A 24660-nucleotide genomic window follows, 5' to 3' on the forward strand; every position below is an offset into this window, starting at 1 on the left:
ATTAGAGGAGAAAAGATGAAACATCAGCATTTTAGAACCTACAGTGGTAAAGATTCTACCTGCCAATACAGGAGATGCAACAAGAGATGTGGATTCGATCCCTGGGTCAGGAAGATCCACTAGAGAGGGAAATGATAGTCCATTCTGGTTTTCTTGCCTGGAAAAGTCCATGGATAGAGGAGCCTTTTGGGCTACAGTTCATGGGGTCACAGTCAGTCAGTCACGACCTAGCATCTGAGGGCACGTGCACACACACACACACACACACACGTGCATGTGTGCTAAATTGCTTCAGTAGTATCTGACTCCTTGCAACCCTATGGACAGTAGCCTACCTGAATCCTCCGTCCATGGGATTCTCCAGGCAAGAATACTGGAATGGGCTGCCATTTCATTCTCCCAACAAAAGTACTTGTAAACTATAAAAAACAAATGACTCCCCACGTTCAGGATTTTTTCTTAAATGTCTGTCTGAGCAAATACATCAAGACAGAAAACTAAAGTGAAGTATAACACTGTGAAAGGTAAATGCAAACAGTTTTGCAAGGGTTATATGTGTTCATGTCTGCAAAATGCAGAGGAATCAACAGGAAAACTGAAAAAAGTGTTAGAAGTGCATTAAAAAGAGCTTCCCACAGTTTTGGTGTGCTAATGACCCCCTATCCCAATGGAGGGCTAGAATTGGAGTTGCCCAAAATTATCTGACCTGAAGGAGAATACGTTTGGGAAACTGTCTGTGGTGATTCTGCCAACACAGGAAGGATCTGTCTCACCATTTAAAGACAGATGACCTAGTGGGCATGTTTCCACGTAGCATGGACTACACATCAGTGTATGTGTGCTGATGCCAAAGAAGCTAAATTAAATCCTTGTCAAAATATTTATGGGTTTGATCAAAGCTGTTAGAATATAGCTCCCACGTGTTTCTAGCTTTTAAGGATCTTTCTGTCTACTGATGGTATGGGTGACTGATAATCTTAATTTCAAGTGGCTTACATGTTTAACCGAATGTGTTGTTAGGTTTGATAAATAAAAGTCTTATATTTGGGGTGTTTTTCTGAGCAACACCATACGGTTACCTTCAGTGAAATTGTGAAATATATTTTCCTAGCAGCAATTAAGTTACAAAACTACCTTTAAGTTTTCTAGTGAACAAATCTAAATCATAATTAGATTGAGCCTGTCTCTTTTTGAGTAGAGCAAGCTCCGTTTCATTCACTACCTGAAGGGTGTTAGCTTCTTGAGTTCTTATTAAGAATAATGTGCTCCAGCACTGTGGGTCTGTTTCTTACAACATTTTAAGAAATGATATTTCTATGCCTGACAATAGCTTTTTGTCAAGAGTGTTTCCAGGTGCTCGGCTTAAAGATCCCATCTCCATAAATACCAGTGCCCCTAGTAGGGCATCTTTGTGAAGAATACCTTGACATACTCTTAGTTTCTAAGGACTTATCACTGGGCTCAACTTCATACATATCCCTCTCTCTACTTATTCTGCCAAGGACCTTCAGATTCTATAAACCTGCATGCATCCCATTAATCCTGCATTTTTAGAATGCCCTTTAAGAAACATGGGTTTTTGCCTAAGATGCTTTTCAATGAGCATAGCTTTCTAAATTCTAACACCCACTTAAAGGAAAGCATAATTGAACTAAGACCCTTTGCAGTTCTCTTGAACTGAAAAGTTCTGAAGTTTAGGACACTATAATAGAAGAAAGAAAATACATTTCCCTGCTAATCTCTTCAAAGTTTTCTGTCTTATTTCTCAAACCTAAATGTTTAGAGCTTGTGGAGAAAACCAAAGCGTCATTTCCACTATGCATGAGAAAGAGAGGAGGAGGAAGGTTTGGGAAGGGTAGCAAATCAACTGGGCACCGAGAATGGGGAAGGAGATGACTTTTTCTCCTGGGTAAAAGTATTGAGTATGGCTCCTTTCTCTGTAAGTGCTTTAGAAATGGTAACAATAACTCTGTGTGTGTGTGTGTGTGTGTGTGTGTGTGTGTGTGTATGTGTGTGAACAATTACAATAACTCAGTAAAATGGTCTCTTTCCTCCTTACCCAAGGATTTCCTGCTGCAGATATTTACTGTGTTCCGAATATTGATACGCCCAGAGATGTTTCCAAAGGACTGGACTGTCATGCGCTTGGTGGCTAACAAGTAAGACATTTACATTGATGATAATTGCAACTCATTGAATATGGGAAGAGGAGAATATGAAATGATACAGTCAACTTTATCTCAAATTTGAAACCTCCAAATCCTGGAGTTCTTTTTCTTTGCTTCTGAGTTAACTTGTCTCACTTGTTTTGTTTGTTTCTTGCTTGCTTGCTTGCTTTTCCTAATCATTACTATTTGTTTTAAATAGGTAGTATGTTAACATAGCTCAAAAATCAAACAGTATAACAGAGTATACCTTGAGAAATCCCTCTCCCACCTGCTTTACCCCTACTTCCAGCCTGCAATAACCACTTTTATTTGTTTCTTGCATGTCCTCCCACTGTTCCTTTATGCAGAGCTTAGCAGATAGCAGAATAAATGAACTGTCCTGCAAATCTTTCTTTTACATAAAATCCTGGCAATCTTTCCAAATCAGTATGTAGAAAGCCCCTCATTCATTTATGGTTTCTTTTTCTTTTGTAGCTGTATAATATTCCATTGACTAGATGCACCATAGGTTATTTAATACCAGCTTTGTTTGTGGACCCTTGAGTCATTTCTGATCTTTCTTAACTCATTTTAACTCAGAGAATATGTTCAGCATCTCCCATGTGCTGAGCACTGGAAATAAGAGAGGATCCCCGAGTTAGGCAGGTGAAGATTGAAGTTCCTTTTACACATGTGAGTGATGTGACGAACAGAAGGCTGAAAACAGTGCTCTGAAGGAAGTTCAGGAAGAGATACAGACATTTGGGGAGTTACTGATGTTGACAAAATTAGCTTATATTAAGCATATTGGGAGGAAAAAGTAAAATGATCTGAGGTCAATAGTTGAATGAGTAGGAACCAGGAAAGGAGACTAAGGGATGGTCAGAAGGGCCTTCTATTCCAGGAGCTATTCCTGGAGGGCACAGCGTCATGGGTTTATCTGCTCTCACACTTTTGGCCTCTATTGTCTCAGGATTTGAAATGAATATGAAGTGGGTTTTTTTGTTGTTGTTGTTTGTTTGTTTTTAAGAAAGTGGCTTGATCTTTATCTCCACACTTATAATTTACCCTATTTCATAAGCATCCTTTCCTTCTAGCCCACATTTGCCTGCCTCTTCTTCCTCCTCTTCTCCCATCCCCTAAACCCTCATGCTCAGGGTGAAGGTTGGATTCTTCAGGTATCTGTTCATGGGTCAAAAACATCCTTTGTCCTCCCCAGGTTCCCACATATGATGAAGGTAAGAGCCCCAGGAAGATAGGGTTTGATGTTGATTAGAGATGCCTAATGTGGCTTCTGCTGCAGTACACATTTAGAGACGAGGAGGTGTTAAAATGCTGTGTTAAAAACTTTGTGAAGTAACAAATTGTATAATATGGCATATTATATTTTACATAAGTACAGAAACAGCTTTTCCATTTTGAAGACTAATTGAGAATCCTGAAATAGCTCTCTTTAGAGTTCAGCATATCTAGTTTGATATCTGTGAGTGGAATCAAATCTCTCTTCATCTGGATGTCCAGATGCTGCAGGTTTAAGTGGGAACCACTGGTCATGCTTCTGGCCTCATTACCAAACAGCAAACATTCTGGGTACCTGGAGAGGGTGTTGAGTGGTCCAGGCAGCCAGCACAGGAAGGGGTCTGTGCTGCTGACATCATCATCATACAGCATCATCATTTGGTCATCCTGCCTGCTGTGTGCAGAGGGACATTTTGACTTGAATTAGAATTTCCAGTGGCAGACATTCAAACTGAAAGTAAATTTAACATTCTGTTCCTTTTGTACAAAGGTGGTGGTTGAACTTCTGAAAACCATGACAGTCATGTGGCTTATGATAGGAAATGCCATCTCACTCTGTCACCACCTAAAAATCTCTACTACACTTGGCAAGACTTTATGGTCATGTGAGTGGGGAGCAGACTTAGAAGTCAGATTCTGTTTTTGAGTAAACTTATAATGTTCAAGATTTCCATCCCTAATGTTAGCTAAATAGGAGCATGGTTCTGTTAGAGGTGAGCTCTGTGTAATATGTGTAAACCAAAGATTAGTCCCATAGCAAACCTAAGAAAACCATCATAAGACTTTGCTGAATGCAGTACCATCATTCCACTGACATCCAAGTCAGTGCTGATAGGAATCTGGCACTGCTTTTCCCCTGGTGATGTCTGGCTGTGGTATATCCAACCTAATTCATAGACAGGACTCCACAGCCTGTGAACCACCTGCCAAGTTGGAATAGACCCCCCGATTTCTGCTGTTCGCTTTCCTCTCCTCTCCTCATTTAACTGTCATAGTCATTTCCCATTCAAACCTTGAAAGCATGTGGGATCTTTCTTGTGTGATAATGGTTTTTCTAGTGGTCATGTATGGATGTGAGAGTTGGACTATAAAGCTGAGCGCTGAAGAATTGATGCTTTTGAACTGTGGCGTTGGTGAAGACTCTTGAGAGTCCCTTGGACTGCAAGGAGATCCAACCAGTCCATCCTAAAGGAAATTAATCCTGAATATTCATTGGAAGGACTGATGCTGACACTGAAACTCCAATACTTTGGCCACCTGATGTGAAGAACTGACTCATTTGAAAAGACCCTGACGCTGGGAAAGATTGAAGGTGGGAGAAGAAAGGGACGACAGAGGATGAGATGGTTGGATGGCATCACTGACTAATGGACATGAGTTTGAGTGAACTCCAGGAGATGGTGATGGACAGGGAGGGGCCTGGCGTGCTGCAGTCCATGGGCTTGCAAAAAGTCGGACATGACTGAGTAACTGAACTGAACTGAACTGAAAGTTCAGAAATAAACCTTCAGCTATTTGTGTCTTATCTGTTAAAAAATATAAACATCAATAGTATTGATAGATAAATAAATCTCTGAAAGATATTTTAAATATGTTAAAGAGCCCACACCAGAAATTAAAAGGTTTTACTTTGTTAAATTGTATAGAAGCAAGTTTCAGAAGCTAGATCTAGGTCCCTGAAGTTGACCACCTTTTCTTCCATGACACTAACTTTCTTAGAAAAATATTTGAGAAGTGCCCCTCAAAGAGGCATTTACACCTAAACTTCCACTTTTACTACCCACTTGTATGCTTGATACATGTCAAATTGATGGTAACTGGCCCAGAAGTCACCATTGCCTAGGCTTGAACTCAATTGAATAGCCCATCCCACAAAGTACGTGTTCTTTTATATGTTGGTCCTTTCTTCCAGTGTTTTCAAGTCAATTAAATGCTATCTTTAAACTGTGCTGTCCCAAATCCTGTGGCTTCTCTGCATTATGTGAAGTCCTACCAAAAGCTATGACTTATAAATACCTGGCTGTTAGTATGGTCTTTTGTTTTTTTCTACCTGAATGTCTCACATTGTGTGTTCAGGCTAAATTTCCCAAGGATAAGAAAGTTGACTTCTGCTTGCCTGCAAAGCTTAATTGTGCCTGGCCACTGTAAGTTCTTGGTAGATGTTTCACATGAGGACAACTGCTCAATCTGAGAAAGAAGGAACATAAGGAAGATGAAAATTGAGTACCAAAAATACAGGGCACTTTGAGACAGGCTTCTCTCCACCCTCTTCCATACACATTGCAAAATACAGTACAAAAATAAAGTCACAGCTTTATACATATTTTCAAGATTTGCTTAGTGAGGAAAGTAAAAATTCCCTAGCCCTGCAGTTAAAATTTCAGACCCTTATTTTGTTTATCTTCTCTGCATGTTGGCTTCAAACATTTACTTTTGTGTGTGTGTGTGTGTGTGTGTGTGTGTGTGTGTGTGTGTGTGTGTTTTCCCACCAAACACTGAATTGTTTAGCTGATCATTACCTTCACCAGTTTATGTTCAAATGAGATATATATAGCAAATAAGTGATTTATGGAATCAGAGAGTCTTAGGGAAGGTCATCCATTCCTTCATTGAATCCTTCATTCAGTAAATATTTTCTAGTGCCTAATCTGTAAAATAAATGTCATCATGATAAAAAGCACAGTTCTGAGAGGGGAGCTGTGAAAGGAACTTTGTTCTAGACTGGAATAGGAGTTTTTATGAAGATGTGAGACTTGAGCTGAAATCTGTAGCAGGAGTTAGTAGGTAGACAGCAAAGAAAGACTTCTTATCAGCAGGAATAGCATACACACAGGCCCTGTGGTCAGAGTGAAGATGGCACATTCAAGGATCTGGAAGACTGTGTGGAGGAAATGCGAGGAGGGAAGGAACCAGTAAAAATGAAGTTGGAAGAAGACAAGGTCCAGATATTAGGGGGTAAAGAGACAAGAGAGAAACCAGGAAAGACCAGTTAGGAGCTTAATAACAGCAATCTGGGTAAGAGAAGATGACAAGTTGAACAGGTGGATTGCAATGAAGGTAGTGGGAAGATCGATTTTTCAAAATTTTTTATTTGTTTTTTTATTGAAGGATAATTGCTTTACAGAATTTTGTTGTTTTCTGTCAAACCTCAACATGAATCAGCCATGGTTATACATATATCCCCTCCCTTTTGAAATTCCCTCCCATCTTCCTCCCTACCCCACCTCCCTGGGTTGATACAGAGCCCCTGTTTGAAAACAGAGATGACAAGACTTGGAGATGGCTGAATGTGGGCAGGAGAGAAAAAAGTTTGAAGATGGCTCTTAGAATTGTGGCCTCAACAGAAGGACAAATGGTATTAACATTCACTTAAATGGAAGATACTGAGAGAGGAATGGGAGAGGTGAGGGATCTTTGGTTGAGCAGAAATTTGAGATGCTGTTAGATACCCAAGTGGAGATGTGGAGAAGAGGCTGGACATGCTTGTATGGAGCTCAGAGAAGTGAAGGCTAGCGACATGCTAATACATTTGAGGTCCTTGGCATTGGGTAGTATTTGAAGTCATCAAACTGAATGAGAGCACTCTAGAGGAAAGTACAGATTGAAAAGAGAAGCCTCCTTAAGACTGGGCCCTGCAACATGCCCATCTTCCAAGGTCAAGAGTTTGGAAGCCACCAGCAACAGAGATGGAAGAGGAGCAGCCTTTGATGTAAGACGAGAACCAGAAGGGCATAATATCAACCATCTGAGGAAGATATTTCATAAAGGAAGGCATCTGGGGAGGTTGGAAGATGAAGACTGACAACTATCCCTGGGTTTTGGCAGTGGGATGCAGATACTGGTGACCTTGACAAGTGCTATTTCAGTGGAGTGATAAAGATGAAAGTCTTATCAGAGTGAATTCGAGTACAGATGGGAATTGAAAAAAATGAAAGCAATAATTATCAGCTCTTTAGAAGATTTTGCTGTAAGAAGGAGCAGAGAAATGTGGCTATATCTGGAAGGAGATATGAACGCTAAGATTCATTTCTGAATATGGAATATTATGCATGTTGGTTTACAGATAGGAAGGGCACAGAAAAAAGAAATATTGATAGTGCTAAAGAAAACAGGCCTAAGTGAAGAAACAGTGTCCCTAAGTAAGCCAATAGGGGTGGGATCAAGTACAGGATTTTTCATTGTGCCTGTCTGAGAACACCTTTCCTGAAGGTAGCGCTGTCCGCTGTCAACTTGCACTGGAAATTAGGTGAGCTGCGTAAGCATACAGTTTAGCTCCATTGACGTTGTTTTTTGTGGTGAGACTTTCTCAATGAAGGAAGCTCACCACACCTAGGATAGCACTGATAAGTACCCAGCAGGAAGCTTGGCTTTAGCTAGGAGCGTTGATCCGTTGTAACAGGAAGGAAGATGAAGTATGTGACACAGACTATGCAAAGTTTGATGTTAGAGTAGATGATCTATTGAAAGTGTTAGTTGCTTAGTCATGACCAATTCTTTTCAACCCTGTGGACTGCAGCCCTTCAGGCTCCTCTATCCATGGAATTTTCCAAGCAAGAATACTGAAGGGGGTTACCATTCCCTTTTCCAGGGGATCTTCCCCACCTGGGGATTAAACCAGATTGCCTGCATTGCAGGCAAATTCTTTTACCATTTGAGCCACCAGGGAAGCCTGAGGCCTGCCAGGCTCCTCTGTCATGGAATTTTCCAGGCAAGAATACTGGAAAAGGTAACCATTCCCTTCTGCAGATGTTCTTCCCAACCCAGGGATTGAGCCAGGGTCTCCTGCCTTGCAGGAAGATTCTTTATCATCTGAGCCACCAGGGAAGCTCATCATCTGTTGAAGACCCATTGAAAAATAATTACTATTGTTTTTTGTGGGGTTTTTCTATTAGGGTCATTGTCTTTAAATACTTTACTGTGGGGAGGGGGGGACGTGGGGGAGGATAGTGATTTTTACCAAAAACTATATTACTAAGAGAAATGTGCCATACTTCCAGAGTTATAGCAAATATTTACAAAAGAATTGCCTGCATCTCCTGGTGAGGTGTGAGGGGTTGGTAGAATGAATACATGAGGAAAGGCAAGAATTCATTAGGATTTAAGTCTAATAGGCCAAACAAACAGACAAAAACTGAGGCTGCTGCCACATGAGTGATTTTATACCAACACCGCCCAGAGGAGAAGGTCATGGAATTTCTAAAAATCCTTCCATTTCAATCCTTGCTGATTCTTTTGACCTCACCTGCACTGCATACCTCCTTGACTAAAAGCAGAGTCACTTCTTTTCCTGCCTTCCTGTTTTGGCTTATTCTGTGACCTCCACTTGGAGTGGCTTTCTCCATCAGCTTTGCCTGTCTTAATCTCAGTCTCTTCTTCAAAATATGTATAGAAACAGTATTGGTTCCTTTACAGTGATAAATGTGCCATACCAATAATAGATGTTAATAATAAGGGAAACTGGGTATGACGTATACAGGAATAATCCTGTAAGCCTAAAACTGTTCTTAGAAAAAGTTTATTTAAAAAAAAATAGCTATAGAAAAGTATAAAAAGTTCTACAAGGCTTACATTTTAGAAATATCTAGTACAGTCTTTGGACTATGTGGGAGAGGGAGAGGGTAGGATGATTTGGGAGAATGGCATTGAAACATGTATAATATCATATATGAAATGAGTCGCCAGTCCAGGTTCGATGCATGATACTGGATGCTTGGGGCTGGTGCACTGGGACGACCCAGAGGGATGGTACAGGGAGGGAGGAGGGAGGGCGGTTCAGGATGGGGAACATGTGTATACCTGTGGCGGATTCATGTTGATGTATGGCAAAACCAATACAATATTGTAAAGTAATTAACCTCCAATTAAAATACATAAATTTATATATTAAAAAAAGAAAGAAATATCTAGTACAGCAAATAATTATCACAAACCATAGATTTAAATACTGGTTTGAAACTGCAGTCATTCAGCAAACACTTACTGGGCTAGGCCTTTGGTGATGCAGTATTTACCATAGACAAATTTCCCAAATATCATTGCTCACCAAGTTCCAACACTCGTCTATCTTCTTTTCCATCTCTAACCCCAGACCTCACAATGCATGATCACATGCATCAGAATCATGTGGCTGAGCCCTGGCGTGATCTCACCAAGCCATAGCCTCTGGTGAGACCCTAAAGCCTTATATATCTTTCAGGTGCTACTCATGTACTGACATTTGAGGACCACTAGCTTAGGTCATGGAGAAAGCAATGGCAACCCACTCCAGTACTCTTGAGAATCCCAGGGATGGCAGAGCCTGGTGGGCTGCCATCTATGGGGTCGCACAGAGTCGGACATGACTGAAGCGACTTAGCAGCAGCAGCTTAGGTCAGTTTCCTCCTATGGCTGTCCAGGATTTTGATCTGCCCTCTTAACCCTCCAGCTTATAGGGAATTTGTCATCCTCCAAGTTTAGATCTCCTTAGTTTTTCAGTGCACAAACATTAACCTTATTGATGCCCAGTTTATCTAAAAACTGGATATTGGAATCCAAAATATTCAGTCCATTTATAATTTATGGAGATGGGCTTTTGCTTGAGCAGATTATCAGGTTAGAGTAGTTTTCAGAAGGACAGTTTATATGATGAGGTTTCTCTAGGGGGGATGGCATTGCATAAAAATACTTTCTAAATGCCAGAAATGAGGTGGCAGCTGGAAAACTTGAAGAAAGAGCTTTGATTTCCTGTCTGCTAGTTTCTCTTTTATGTATACATTTATCATGCTGTGCCATAGATTAGGGTTGTCAAAAGTGATCCTTATGCTTGCATTCCTATGGCAGACACCAGTATTTTGACCATTTGTAGTAACAGATTGCAAACCTTTCTTGGCTATTGAATTGGAGCCCTGAGATTTGAAAAGTCCACATATTCAGAAACTGAGTCATGAGTAAAAGAATAAAGCCAAAGGGAGCCACATGGTTTTGGGTAAATTAGAACAAGTAAAGAAAAATCCTTAAACACTACAGGTTTCCACCACAGTGAAGGAGCCATAATATATATGTGCCTTTTTAGCTGATTGAGGGCCTGTGTGCCAGGAAACTGTCTTAGTGCTGAGGCATAAAAAGCTCTGGGAGCTGCCTCTGTGACTTGGGCTGAATATTATAAGCATAAATGAAAAGCAATTGAAATAGTCATTTTAAGATCTTTTTAGCCCTGGGAAGTCATATTTTTGAAGGTCTTATCCCTCATCATACCACCTGCCTCATGCCAAAATGAAAAGCAGTTTTTACATTTTGTTTTTTAAAGTATTGGCCTATGTAATAAATTGCCAGGCTTCCCTGGTGATTGAGACGGTAAAGAATCTTCCTGCAATGCAAGAGACCCAGGTTCGATCCCTGGGTCAGGAAGATCCCCTGGGGAGGGAAATGGCAACCCACTCCAGTATTCTTACCTGGAAAATCTCATGGACAGAGAAGTCTGGCAGGCTACAATCCATGGGGTTGCACAGAGTCGAACGTGACTGAGCGACTAACAAACATATGCAGTACTTTCCAAAGCCCCTGAAAAGGCCTGTGCCCTGTACTTCTTATGCCTGATGATAAGGCACCCTTGTAAGAGGATGAGATGTTCAGTGTAGAGCAAGGATGCATGTCTTGTTAAAGAGCCACAGTAGTCATTGGCCTAGAATTCTTGAAGGCAGGAGAATGCGAAGCAGTGTTGTTTGGAATGTGTTTCTGACTTGGACCTCTCCAGAGCCTTGCTCTTCAAAAGTTGGATTGTGAATCAACAGTGTGAACATTTCCAGGAGCTTGTAAGAAATGCAGAACTTTTAGCCCTATCCCAAGCCTGCTGAATCATGATCTACGTCTTAACTGATCACCAGGCACCCATGGACGTTTGTCTAACTTTTAAAAAGGTTTGTCTAGATCAGTGGTTCTCAGCTTTGGGTGTACATAGGAATCACCTGGGAGCTTTACTGATCCTGAGGTCCACATTGCACCCCAGTCCAATTATTAAATCTCTGGGATGTGACCCAGACATCTATGTTTTTTAAAGCTCCCCAGTGATTCCAGTAAGCAGTCAGCTTGAGGCTCACAGGTCCTTCATAAAGCCAGAGAGACTCCTTGTCGTTTACCAGCAAGTGCTGTTCAAGAAGCCATGGATTTTGTTCATGTGTTTGGGATCTAGCATATAAATTACAAATGAGTAGTCTTTGGCAAGGAATCATCTCACTTGGAAGATTGAGTTTGTTGGCTCCTTTCCACAGCACTGGGCCCAATAACCCAAATCTCAGATATGTCATGTTCTACTAACACTAGAGGTTACTGTTTCTGAACAACAGTCCAAGCTAGAGTTGCGGGCCAGAAGGTGGTTTTGATGTGAAACTCAGGTATCGTGGTTCTGAGTATGCTTCTTCATTGACTATTGAAGGAAAACATTTGTTAGGGATGCAAAATTTTCTTCTTTAAACTTAGAAGCCCAACAACGCGATAGGTGCTGGACAAAGAGCCCCTTCCTTGCCTGATAGTGTTCCATTTTCTGATAATTAAGCTTTAGTTTTATATAGTAAGATTTGAATGAACTACTTTAGAAACTTAATCAAGTTACCAGCATGGATTTCATCAGTGTCTATGGACAGTTGTCACTTTATACTGTTTTGATATATGTGATTTGTCTCTTTGATGTGGAATTCACTGTTGACATCTGCCATTTGGGCAATAGAAGAAACCCTAGGACTTGTCAATCTCATAGGCTTTACTTACGCTTGACTTTCATAGGGTGATTCATTGGAAGGTGTAAATGACATTAAAAGGCATATGAATGTAACACAGCGCTGGCCCGTGGTAGAGCAAGTACCCAAGAAAATGGTGGCTTTCTTCTCTTTTTTCTTCTTAACACATTGTTGACCAGGGGTTTTGGCAGAAACTAATGCCTGTGGCCAGCAATTTGTTATGTAAGTGAATGTTGAAACATCTCCAGTCAATAACAGGTGACAAAAGATGTATTAATAATCTCTGTCAATAAGTTGTTAACTTGAGCTTCCATATTCAACCATATTCCTTAGCCTCATTAGTCCTCTCCTGCCCCACAGGGAGACTATAATAGTGACTTTTCCAACAGATTGCAATAAGGAACATTTATGTTCTTCAAAAACTATAAATATTCTTCTAATGAGAATTAAATATTCTTTCAATCTCTATTTTACCAGTAGGATAACCAAGGTGTGAGGTTGATGAGGTCTTTTGTTTCATGTTATTTTACCTAGGGTCATACAATTACATCCTTCAGTTACAAGTCCTGTAATGAGAACTAGGACCTCATCATATCACAAGCACTTCCTTATGCGTGCATCTTAGGAAAGGCCAAAGAGATTTTAAATATCAGTCATTTATAAATTGGTGCTTCGTTGCTGGTGGTTTGGGGAGTGACCTATCTTGTTTCAATAAATGCTGTTATCTGACATTAAATGAGCCAATTGGAATTGCATTCAGTTTTGAACATATGCTCTTGTAGCCATAAAAAGGAGCTGATTTTGAACAAATTGCTTAACTCAAGAGTTGACCAAGGATGCTTACTAAATCCTTTGTTAATCTCCCTAGCAAGGTACAGATGACTGTATATGGCCCCTCTGACAGGCTTTCCCTAATTCTCCAGTGCAGAGGTGCCCCCTTCTCCAAACTGCTGTAACACTGTCAGTTTCACACAGCTTAGTACTAGGATATGGACGATTTCACAGTCTGTAGTGGTTTCCTTAGTGGCAATCTTGTCACCATGGAGAGGCAATCTGACTCCCATAGCTCTTACATGCCCGCTAACACCTTAAATAGGGGAGAGCAGAGAGAAGACAGTCAAATAAATACTCAATATAATCTATTGCTTTAGCTTGCCCGTTTCATCTTTGGGCTCTTTCTCTTTTGCTGTATTTTATGTTTTTATACTTTCTTCCATATTAATAAAATATAGACTATTGTAAATTTATTAAAAATTTTTTGCTCTGTTTAGAAATTTAAAAATTTTTAAACATCAAGACAATATAATTATGGGTCGTATGAATTTATAGATTTTTCTGCATATCATTTCAGTGATAGATTCTTTCACTTTTTTTTCTAGGTGTTCTCTTTTTTATTTCAAATATGAATTATCTAATATTGTTCCACAGGCTTACTGAAGAGGTTTTCTTTTGTCTTAATTACTTTATTCTTGCCTAATAAATGGTTTTCAGTAATGTGAAGTTTTCAACTTAAAATGTATTCTTTTTTATCACTAGCGTCATTATTACAACAGTTCTGTACCTGTCAGATGCACTTCGGAAGAACTTCTTAAATGAAAACTTTGATTATAAGGTCAGTATCCATTTAGATGACTATCTTGCTTGAGTTAAAAGGTTTTACATTGTCCCTCAAGAAATTTCCTCATGAATTTTCTTTCTCTTAGTAATAAGAAAATAAAGTTATTCTGGCTACCTCAAATTAATCTTGGGGCATATTAGTTTCAATTACGAATAATATTAAGAGTTCCTCATTCTATTTGTGAATAAGTTAGGTCTATAACTATGTTCATCAACCTGGTCAAAATCATAGCGCTTAAGAGGAAAGAATGTTCTTTACTGTTACTGTAAATTTTAATTCTTTTTCTTTTTGATCCCCTGCAAGACAAAAAGAACTTAGTGCATAAGGTTTTAAAGCATCTTTTAAAATAGAGTTTATGTAAAGAGCATATTTACAAAGTAAACTGGTTAGTTCCTTTAGATCTCTATCTTCTTATATTTTAGAATGAACTAGTGAAAAGGAAAAAAATGAAAAATTAGTAAGATTCTTTAGGGCAGATCTCTCTGTAAGTTTGTAATGTAATATGATATGCCTGGGTCTCTAAGAATTCTCAGTGTACCATTTTTTAAATAGAGAATGAAAAATGGTAAATAAAGATGGGCAGTGCCTATCCTGGTTTCCCTTCTTAGTGGTGTTTTATGTTTTCAACATCTTAATTTCCCATCCTTTTAAAAATAACATCTGTTATACTAAACATTCAATAAAATTTCCTTATCAGAGAACTAGAAAATACAAAAAGTATAATAGAAACCACTGGAATTTTAATGGTTGTGTAATAAATGTGTTTATAATAAAATATCAAAATTTCATAAACACATTACTTTTTAATATTCAGTTTGTTTCTACTGTTTTATTCTCATAAATTACTCTTACAAAATAAAATTTGACTTATATTCCTAATTGTTTCTTTGGATAAATATTTATAAATGAAAATGTTCAGTTAAAGGTTGTAACAATTATATTTAATTGCCTAGGTGTACACCAGTACTAGAGGAGACCATTTTGGGGGGCAATTTGATAAGGGGAACAATTTTTTGCTTTATTTACATTTCTCACTGAGATGAAGTAAAGTCGCTCAGTCATGTCTGACTCTTCGCCACCCCTTGGACTGTAGCCTGCCAGGTTCCTCTGTCTATGGGATTTTCCAGGGAAGGATATTGGAGTGGGTTGCCATTTCCTTCTTCAGGGGACCTTCACAACCCAGGGATCGAACCCTGGTCTCTTGTATTGCAGGCATATTCTTTACCATCTGAGCCAAGGGGAAGCCCACATTTCCCACTAGTTATGTTATTAATTATTAATTGGTTATTAATAATTAACTAATTAGTTATTGACTAAAATTCATGTTTTGTGAGGTATCTGTTCTTTTGTTCATCATTTTACTTAGAGTTTTATATTCTTTTTTATTTGTGAATACTCTTTATGTATAAAATATATTAATTCTTTATAATGTTTCTCATATTAATCTTTAATTTTACATGATGTCAATAGAAAATTCGTTTCTTTCCCTATGTCCTCCATGTTTTTGGTTACATTTATTTCTGGAAATTTTATTTTTATCTCTTTCTAATGTGTTTTTGGTGTAAGAGAACTTAGAAGATTTGTCTGGGTGGGGAATTTTTATGTACTCTCTGAATTTAAATCAATTAGCATATCCAAAAGAGTATATGTATCTTTCTTTTTTTTCTTTTATTTTGAATCCTACATTAAAAGGGGTTCCAAAATGAAATCACACTGAAATAAAGTTATCCAGCTTATGCCTCAGCCTCCTTGGAGACATGACATGTTATGAGAGAAATGAAGTATCTACCACTTAGCATATACCAGAGAGCCCATGAAACTTGGGATACAGCAATATAAAAATAGTATCTATTTAGTTAGTTTGCTTTTTTGTTACAGGAAATTTCACAGATGTATAAAAGTAAAGAGAATAGTATGATGAATCCCTCATGTACCCATACCCAGGGACAGCTACTATCAACTCATGGCCCATCTTATTGCAACTCTCCCCCCATCCACTTACCATTTTTGAAGCAAATCCAAGATGTCTTGTCACTTCGCCTGTAAATATTTTTGTAACCCCATAGTATTTAAATATGTCATTCTCATTTTAGATCTGGGATTCCTACTTTTACCTTGCGGTCATTTTTATAAACCAGTTGTGTCTGCAGTTAGAGATGTTTACACCTTCCAAAAAGAAAAAGGTATTAGAAAAGTAAGTACCAGTGTATAATTGGGTAAGACTATGAGGCAAATCAAATGTTGTGCCTTTTAAAAAGTATTTCAGTTCGAGTGATTCATAAATCTGATCTCCATAACTAGAAATCAAAGTGGAAGGGCAATGACCAAGAGGACAACAAGCAACTTTTCTGGGAATATCACTATTTTGAGCTTATTTAGAAATCTTTGTCCTCAGTCTTTCAGGATTCAAAAATACTATAGGAGCCAAAAATTATGAGACAAATATGTTTCATTCAAGGGTTAATATGTGAATTTGAATTAGAGGCATCAAGACATGTATTAATACATTGTGAAAATTTCCAGTTATAAAGTGAATGTCATGGGGATTTAATGTACATACAACATGGTGATTCCAGTTAATAATACTGCATTGCATATTTGAAAGTGCATCTTGAAAGTTTTCATCAAAAGAAAAAACATTGTAACTAGTTATGGTATAGATATTAACTGGACTTACTGTGGTGACAATTTTGCAGTATATACAAATATTCAAATTGTTATGTTGTATACCTAAAGGCAATATGATATTATGTCAGTTATACCTCAGTAAAACATGTATACATTAAACATTTTCAATTAAGAACATGTTGTCTTTTAATTCAGAATGATAGATTGTATCCTAAAAAGACACAGATAACTTCTTTTTTCTGGAGTCTTTGTATCAGGTTTGATTTTTGTTCTATTTCAGATATGGTGACATGAGGGTAACAATGGGTTGTGAAATTTTCAGCATGTGGCAAAACCTAGGTAAGTAATGAAAACAGAAGCCACCTCTGTTTTGTAGCTTATCACTGTTCTTGTAAGGAAACAAATGAAGATGGACAGTTTACCACTGACAGCATTTGAAACCAAATGTCTAAATCAATAAAGACGTCTAGAGAGACTAAGTGACACTTTGGCATTGAATAAGGCTACAACTGATTCTTTAAATCGGTATCTATCTGAAAAATCACCTTTCTTTTGTGTGTTTCATTGAATGACAAATTTTATAATCTAGCATTATTCCAGTAAGACCTGCAATGAGTTAACCTTTCAGAATTTGGAATTATAGCAACTCAGAATTTCTAGAACTCTGAATTGAGGCTGTGAATCATAACAAACTTAGAATAAGCTTCAAGAAACATTGACTTGAGCATCTGTACTCTTAAAATTGTGAAACCGGTGACCTATATCATAAAAACTATAGCCAAAGGATTTTAAAGCATCTGTAGTTGCTAAGAAACAATTAGATCCAGTTTTTAATCTGCCACAGCAGATAGAGCATATTATCCAGCAAATTGATGACACAGATCTGGTTGCATAAAAAAAGAATAATATTTAGAAGAAACATTGTTTTAAAATCTCATTGGCATTGGGTTTCTTTATAGAAAGTCATAACTTACTTGATTTGACATGTTAATTATGCATGTTTATAGCTCTGCTCTGCGTAGTTGCTCAGTTGTGTCCCATTGTTTTCGACCCTTTGGACAGTAGCCCACCAGGCCCCTCTGTCCCTGAGATTTTTCAAGCAGGAATACTGGAGTGGGTTGCCATTCCCTCCTCCAGGGGATCTTCCCCACCCAGGGATTGAACCCACATCTCCTGCATTGCAGGCATTCTTTATCGCTGAGCCGTCCAGGAAGCCCTAAGTTCATAGCATTCATTTACTATCGTAATTCTTCCTTGTGATTTATTAAAGTGATAGACCTATTTGAATTGAATATATAATGACCTGAAAGTATATTTTCTCTTGGACTTATCCAAACACAACTTGAAAATGGCAAAATTTGTTTTCTGTAACTGGAAATAGAACCCTTATCATTTTACTTCAATCTATGTTACAGAAGTGATTTTTTGACCAAGATACCCCTCAAATGTAGAATACATTCAGGGCAATTTGAAGAAACCTTGTTATATACAATGAGCCCAGTGTTCGATGCTAACTGGTAATTTCAGGGAGGAAAAGAGCAAGTTACCACTTGAAAGCAACCTCCAACTATCTAAAACCAGCCAGAGAAGCCCTTGAAATATGTTTAGATTCAGCTGAAAAATAACCTCAATTTGTCTTATTTGAAGAACACCTCCTCTCAGTCTTCATGTTTCATTGATTCTTTGTGTCTTTGCTTTTCAAAAACAGATCAAGACCCTTGGAATGTCCCTATTGCTTTTGGCATTAATTTAGCAAAGAGTTTTCCAAACAAGGCTACATTGAAGTACAGTTGTGGCTTATGCTCTTGTCGGAGCTCAAATGATAAGACCTGTACAGGTTCACTTGAGTTAACAGAATGTGAGAAAATGGCAGGTTAACATCGTCTAGATAAATCTTAGCACAGCCATGTGTGGTTATTTCCACATAAATCTTTCTCTAAGCCAGCATACCTGTGCCCTTAGGCCTATGACCTGCTAAATAAAACTGGCACCTTTTGTTGCATTAAAGATGTCATTGTTTGCTTCATAAACTTTTCTCCTCTATTTTGTCTTTAACAAAAATATGTCTCTCTGGGTTTCATTTGTTTTCCTCAGGAACCTGAAGAATGTAAAAAAAACCTCTAAAGCATGCTAATCCCCATGTATTATGATGTCAGTACTCTTTAGAACAGTGGTCCCAGGTGGCTCAGTGATAAAGAACCCCCCTGCCAAACAGGAAATGTGGGTTCAATCCCTGGATTGGGAAGATACCCAGGGGAAGGAAATGGCAGTCCACTCAAGTATTCTTGTCTGGAAAATCTCATGGGCAGTGGAGCCTGGTAGGCTACAATCCATGGTAGGCTACAATCCCTGCAATCCATGGGATTGCAAAGAGTCACAACTTAGCAACTAAACAACAACAACAGCACTCAGTAAACAGCATCACCTGGAAGCTTATAAAAAATGCAAATTCTATGGCTCCTCTCAAAACCACTGAAACAGAGTCTCTGAGAACCTCTGAGAGGAGGCACAACAGTCTTGAGTTTTCCCAAGTTCTCCAGGTCATTCTTAGGCACTTGGCTAAAGATTGGAAAGCACTGGTGTAGACAGCACTCTAGCCTTTCTTTGTTTTTCCAGCCCTAAAGTCTAGCTCTAGCACTCTGTTACAAAAGGCCCATTATAATCAAGTGCAAACTCCCAGCATGACAGGGTTCAAGTGTGTGCACATGTTCACTTCCTTCCTTAGTTTCTGCATCATTTCCCTAGAGTTGTGGTCAGCCTTCCAAAACATGAGGTGAATTTTAAAGGTCGTTGCTGCCATACAACCACTGGAATTGGAGACTGTTTAGAAATATGAAAACCTCTCTTCCAACATATATTTTTACAAAAATGTTAAGAAAAATTAAGTATTCAAGGTCCTATTTTCATACCCCTCATAGGGCTTAAGTCAGCATGTTACTTAAGAATATCCATTAATTATAATTTGGATTACCTATAAATGTGTAATATTGAGTGCTTTGCTTGCTAAAGGAGAATTTATTCAGATAATTAAAGGTTTTCATTTTATACCATACACAAAAATTTAAAATGGATTAAAGACTTGATTGTAAGACCTGAGACTATAAAACTCTAAAAAGAAAACATAGGCAGTACAGTCTTTTATATCAGTCTTAGCAATATCTTCCTGAGTATGTCTACTTAGGCAAGGAAAACAAAAACAAATATAAACAAATGGGATTAAATAAAACTTAGAAATGTCTGCACAGCAAAAGAAACAATCAACAAAACAACAAACTACTTACTGAATGGGAGAAGATATTTGCAAATCATATATCCAATAAGAGGTTATTATCCAAATATATGGGGCATCTCACTTTACCAGGTGGCACAGTGGTAAAGAATCTGCCCTGCCAATGCAGGAGACACAGGTTTTATCCCTGGGTCGGGAAGATCCCCTGGAAAAGGGGGTGGCTACCCCACTGTAGTATTCTTCCTGGAGAATTCCACAGACAGAGGAGCCTGGCAGGCTACAGTCCATGGGGTCACAAAGAGTTGGAAACAACTGAGCAACTTAGCACTCATACAACTCAACCACAACAAATGATTAAAAAATGGGCAGAGAATCTGAATACACATATTTTCAAAGGAGACGTGCAGATGGCCAGCAGGCACATGAAAAGATGTTTAACATCACTAATTATTACGGAAATGTCAATCAAAACCACAGTGAGATGTCATCTCATGCCCATTAGAATGGCTGTTATCAAAAAGATCAGAAGTAATAGTGCTGAACAGGATGTGAAAGAAGTGGAACCATCATATGCTGTTGGTGGTAATTTTCTGTAGAGGCTGCACCAATTTACATGGATAAATTGATAAATTTGGTAAATTGGTGCAGCCACTATGGAAAAAAGTATGGAGAGTCCTCAAAAAATTAAGATTAGATCTACCATGTGACCCAGCACTTCCACTTCTGGATATCCAAAGAGTACCAAAAAATTAATTTGTACAGATATATACACTCCTATATTCACTGCAGCATTTTTTATTCTAGCCAAGATGTGGAAACAACCCAACTCTCCATTAATAGATGAATGGGTCAAGAGAGTGGATATACATACAATGGAATACTACTCTGTCATAGGAAAGGTGAAATGTTGTCATTTGTGACACCCTAGAGGGTATTATGGGTGTCCCTGATTGCTCAGATGGTAAAGAATCCGCCTGCAATGCAGGAGACCTGGGTTCAGTCTCTGGGTTGGGAAGAACCCCTGGAGAAGGGAATGGCTATCCACTCCAGAATTCTAGCCTGGAAAATTCCATGGACTGTTTAGTCCATGGGGTCAACAAAGAGTCAGACACAACTAAGTGACTTTCACTGAAACTGAAACTGAGAGAGTGTTATGCTAAGTGAAATAAATCAGGCAACGACAATTACCATATGATTTCACTCACAAAGAATATTAAAAGTAAATAAATGAACAAACAAAGTGGATCGAAAGTAAGCATATAGAGAATGGATTAGTGGCTACCAGAGGGGAAGGGAAGTTGCTATTGTTGTTTAGTCCCTAAATCATGTTCAACTCTTCGAGACCCCATGGACTGCTGCACACCAGGCTGCCTTATCTTTCACTTTCTCCTGGAGTTTGCTCAAACCCATGTCCATTGAGTCGGTGATGCCATCCAGCCATCTCATCCTGTCACCACCTTCTCTTCCTGCCATCAATCTTTCCTAGCATCATGGTCTTTTTCAATGAGTCAGCTCTTTGCATCAGGTGGCCAGAGTATTGGAGCTTCAGCTTCAGTGAATATTCAGGGTTGATTTCCTTTAGGACTGGATGGTTTAATCCCCTTGCTGTCCAAGGGACCCTCAAGAGTCTTCTCCAGCATCACAGTTTGAAAGCATCAATTCTTCAATGCTCAGCCTTCTTTATGGTCCAACTCTCACATCCGTACATAACAACTGGAAAAATTATAGCTTTGACTATATGGACCTTTGTTGGCAAAGTGATGTCTCTGCTTTTAAATATGCTGTCTAGTTTTATCATTGCTTTTCTTCCACAGAACAATCGTCTTCTAATTTCATGGCTTCAGTCACCATCTGCAGTGATTCTGGAGCCCCCAAAATAAAGTCTGTCACTGCTTCCACTTTTTCCCCTTCTATTAATATTTGCCATGAAGCGATGGGCCTGGATGCCATGATCTTAGTTTTTTGAGTGTTGAGTTGCAAGCCAGCATTTCACTCTCCTATTTCACCCTCATCAAGAGGCTCTTTAGTTCCTCTTCATTTTCTACCATTTAAGTGCTATCATCTGCATATGTGAGATTGTTGATATTTTTCTCGACAATCTTGATTCCAGCTTGTGCTTTACCCGCCCTGGCATTTTGCATGATGTACTCTGTTTATAAGTTAAATAAGCACAGTAACAATATATAGCTTTGATATACTCCTTTCCCAGTTTTGAACCAATCCATTATTCCATGTCCGATTCTAACTATTGCTTTTTGACCTGCATACAGATTTCTCAGGAGGCAGGTAAGGTGGTCTGGTATTCCCATCTCTTTAAGAATTTTCCACAGTTTGTTTTAATCTACACAGTCAAAGGCTTTACCATAGTCAATGAAGCAGTAGTAGATATTTTTCCAGAATTTTCTGCTATGTTTATGATCCAATGGATGTTGGCAATTTGATCTCTGGCTCCTCTGCCTTTTCTAAATCCAGCTTGTACATCTGGAAGTTCTTGGTTCACGTACTGCTGAAGTCTAGCTTGGAGAATTTTGAGCGTTCATTTACTAGCGTGTGAGATGAGTGCAACTGTATAGTAGTTTGAATATTCTTTGGCATTGCCCTTTGGAATTGGAATGAAAACTGACTTTCCAGTCCTGTGGCCACTGCTGAGTCTTCCAAATTTGCTGATATATTGAGTATAGCACTTTCACAGCATCATCATCTTTTGGGATTTTGAAATAGCTCAGCTGGGATTTCATCGCCTCCACTAGCTCATTTCTTAGTAATGCTTCCTAAGGTCCACTTGACTTCACACTCCAGGATGTCTGACTCTAGGTAACTGACCACATCATCATGGTTATCCAGATCATTAAGACCTTTATGTACAGTTCTTCTATGTATTCTTGCCACTTCTTAATTTCTTCTGCTTCTGTTAGGTCCTTGCCATTTCTGTCCTTTATTGTGCCCGTCCTTGTATGAAATGTTCCCTTGATATCTCCAGTTTTCTTGAAGAATTCTCTAATCTTTCCCACTCTATTGTTTTCCTCCACTTCTTGCATTATTCACTTGGGAAGGCTTTCTTATCTCTCCTTGCTATTCTCTGGAACTCTGCAGTCAGTTGTGTATATCTTTCCCTTTCTCCTTTGCCTTTCACTTCTCTTCTTTTCTCAGCTATTTATAAGATCTCTTGAAACAACTATTTTGCCTTCTTGCAATTCTTTTCCTTTGGGATGCTTTTGGGTCACTGCCTCCTATACAGTGTTACTAACCTCTGTCTATAGTTCTTCAGGCACTTTGTCTACCAGATCTAATCTCTTGAATCTGGTTGTCAACTGCACTGTAAAATCATAAGGGATTTGATTTAGGTCATACATGAATGACCTAGTGGGTTTCCCTACTTCAGTTTAAGCCAGAATTTGGCAATAAGCCTGAGCTCATGACCTGAGCCACAGTCAGCTTCAGGTCTTATTTTTCACTGTGGAGAGCTTCTCCATCTTTGGCTGCAAAGAATGTAATCGATCTGATTTCCGTATTGACCATCTCGTGATGTCCATGTGTAGAGTCATCTCTTGTGTTGTTGAAAAAAGGTATTTGCTACGACCAGTGTGTTCTCTTGGCATCCTCTGTTAACCTTTACCCTGCTTCATTTTGTACTCCAGGGTGAAACTTGCCTGTTACTCCAGACATCTCTTTACTTCCTACTTTTGCATTTGAGTCCCTTGTGATTAAAAGAACATCTCTTTTTCTGTGTTATAGAAGATCTTAGGTCTTCATAGATATGTTCAACTTCAGCTTCTTCGGCATTAGTAGTTGGGGCATAGACTTGGGTTACTGTGATGTTTGCCTTGGAAATGAACTAAGATTATTCTGTCTTTTTTGAGATTGCTCCCAAGTACTGAATTTTCTACTCTTACGATGACTATGAGGGCTACTCCTTTTCTAAGGGATTCTTGCCCAGTAGAAGATATTATGATCATCTGAATTAAATTCACTCATTCCCATCCATTTTAGTTCACTGATTCCTAAAATGCCATCTCCTGCTTGACCACGTCCAGGTTACCTTGATTCGTGGGCCTAACATTTCAGGTTCCTATCCAGTACTGTTCTTTACAGCATTGGATTTTCCTTTCACCATCAGACACATCCACAGCTGAGCATCATTTCCACTTTGGCCCAGTCTTTTCATTCTTTCTGAGGCTATTTCTCCACTCTTCCCCAGTAGCATATTGGACATCTGCTGACCTGGCAGGCTCATCTTCTAGTATCATATCATTTTGCCTTTTCAGACTGTTCATGGGGTTCTTGAAACAAGAATACTTGAGTGATTTGCCATTCCCTTCTCCAGTGGACCACGTTTTGTCAGAACTCTCCACCATGACCTGTCTGTCTTGGGTGGACCTGCATGGCTCATAGTTTCATTGAGTTACACAAAGCTGTGATCCATATGATCATTTTGGTTAGCTTTCTGTGATTGTGGTTTTCATTCTGGAGAGTATGGGGCTGTAGATCTTGCTTCTTCGGTCTGGCCTCTGAAGGGAGATAGAAGAGGGTGAAATAAGTAAAGTGGTCAACAGTTTGAAAATGGATGGAAACTAAATTTTTGGTAATGAGCATGCTGTAGTGTATACAGAAGTCAAAATATAATGTTGTACACATGAAATTTATAAAATTTATAAAACAGTGTTACCTCCATAAAAAGTGAAAGTGAGCAAAGCATCAAATCCCCTCAAATTTATTTATTTGTACCTATATTTGCAAGAGTAGTCTACAAAGAAAGAGGTTATTCTCTACTGCTGTGTCCCACCTTTGCCATTCATCATGCTGCAAAGCTAAGTTTTTTCTTTCTATTTTTAGTTGAACTAATATCCTTACTAAATATAAAGTGGGCTCCTCTTCCACATTTGCAAACACAGCGTCTTGTAACTGCTGTAGAAAAATCAATACTTCCCTAACAGGCTGCTATGTGTGCATAAATATACAACTCCAGCAGCCCAACTAGCAGGTGCCCTAAATACTTCAAAACAAGACCATGTGGCTGACAATTTGAGA

General features: G+C 38.8%; 1 protein-coding gene across 4 annotated transcripts in view; it reads left to right on the top strand.

Annotated features, from left to right (window-relative positions):
• DOCK4 (dedicator of cytokinesis 4) overlaps window positions 1-24660 on the top strand; it is a 471927-nt gene that overhangs the window by 374890 nt on the left and 72377 nt on the right. For all 4 annotated transcript variants that reach the window (XM_060414757.1, XM_012176786.3, XM_027968612.2 and 1 more), the window contains 4 exons: window positions 2065-2159; window positions 13694-13769; window positions 15869-15969; window positions 16684-16742. In XM_060414757.1, the coding sequence (XP_060270740.1) occupies window positions 2065-2159; window positions 13694-13769; window positions 15869-15969; window positions 16684-16742 (331 nt within the window). The remainder of the gene's footprint in view (window positions 1-2064; window positions 2160-13693; window positions 13770-15868; window positions 15970-16683; window positions 16743-24660) is intronic.

This window comes from Ovis aries, chromosome 4 (genome assembly GCF_016772045.2).
Source record: "Ovis aries strain OAR_USU_Benz2616 breed Rambouillet chromosome 4, ARS-UI_Ramb_v3.0, whole genome shotgun sequence".
Classification (NCBI taxonomy): domain Eukaryota; kingdom Metazoa; phylum Chordata; class Mammalia; order Artiodactyla; family Bovidae; genus Ovis; species Ovis aries.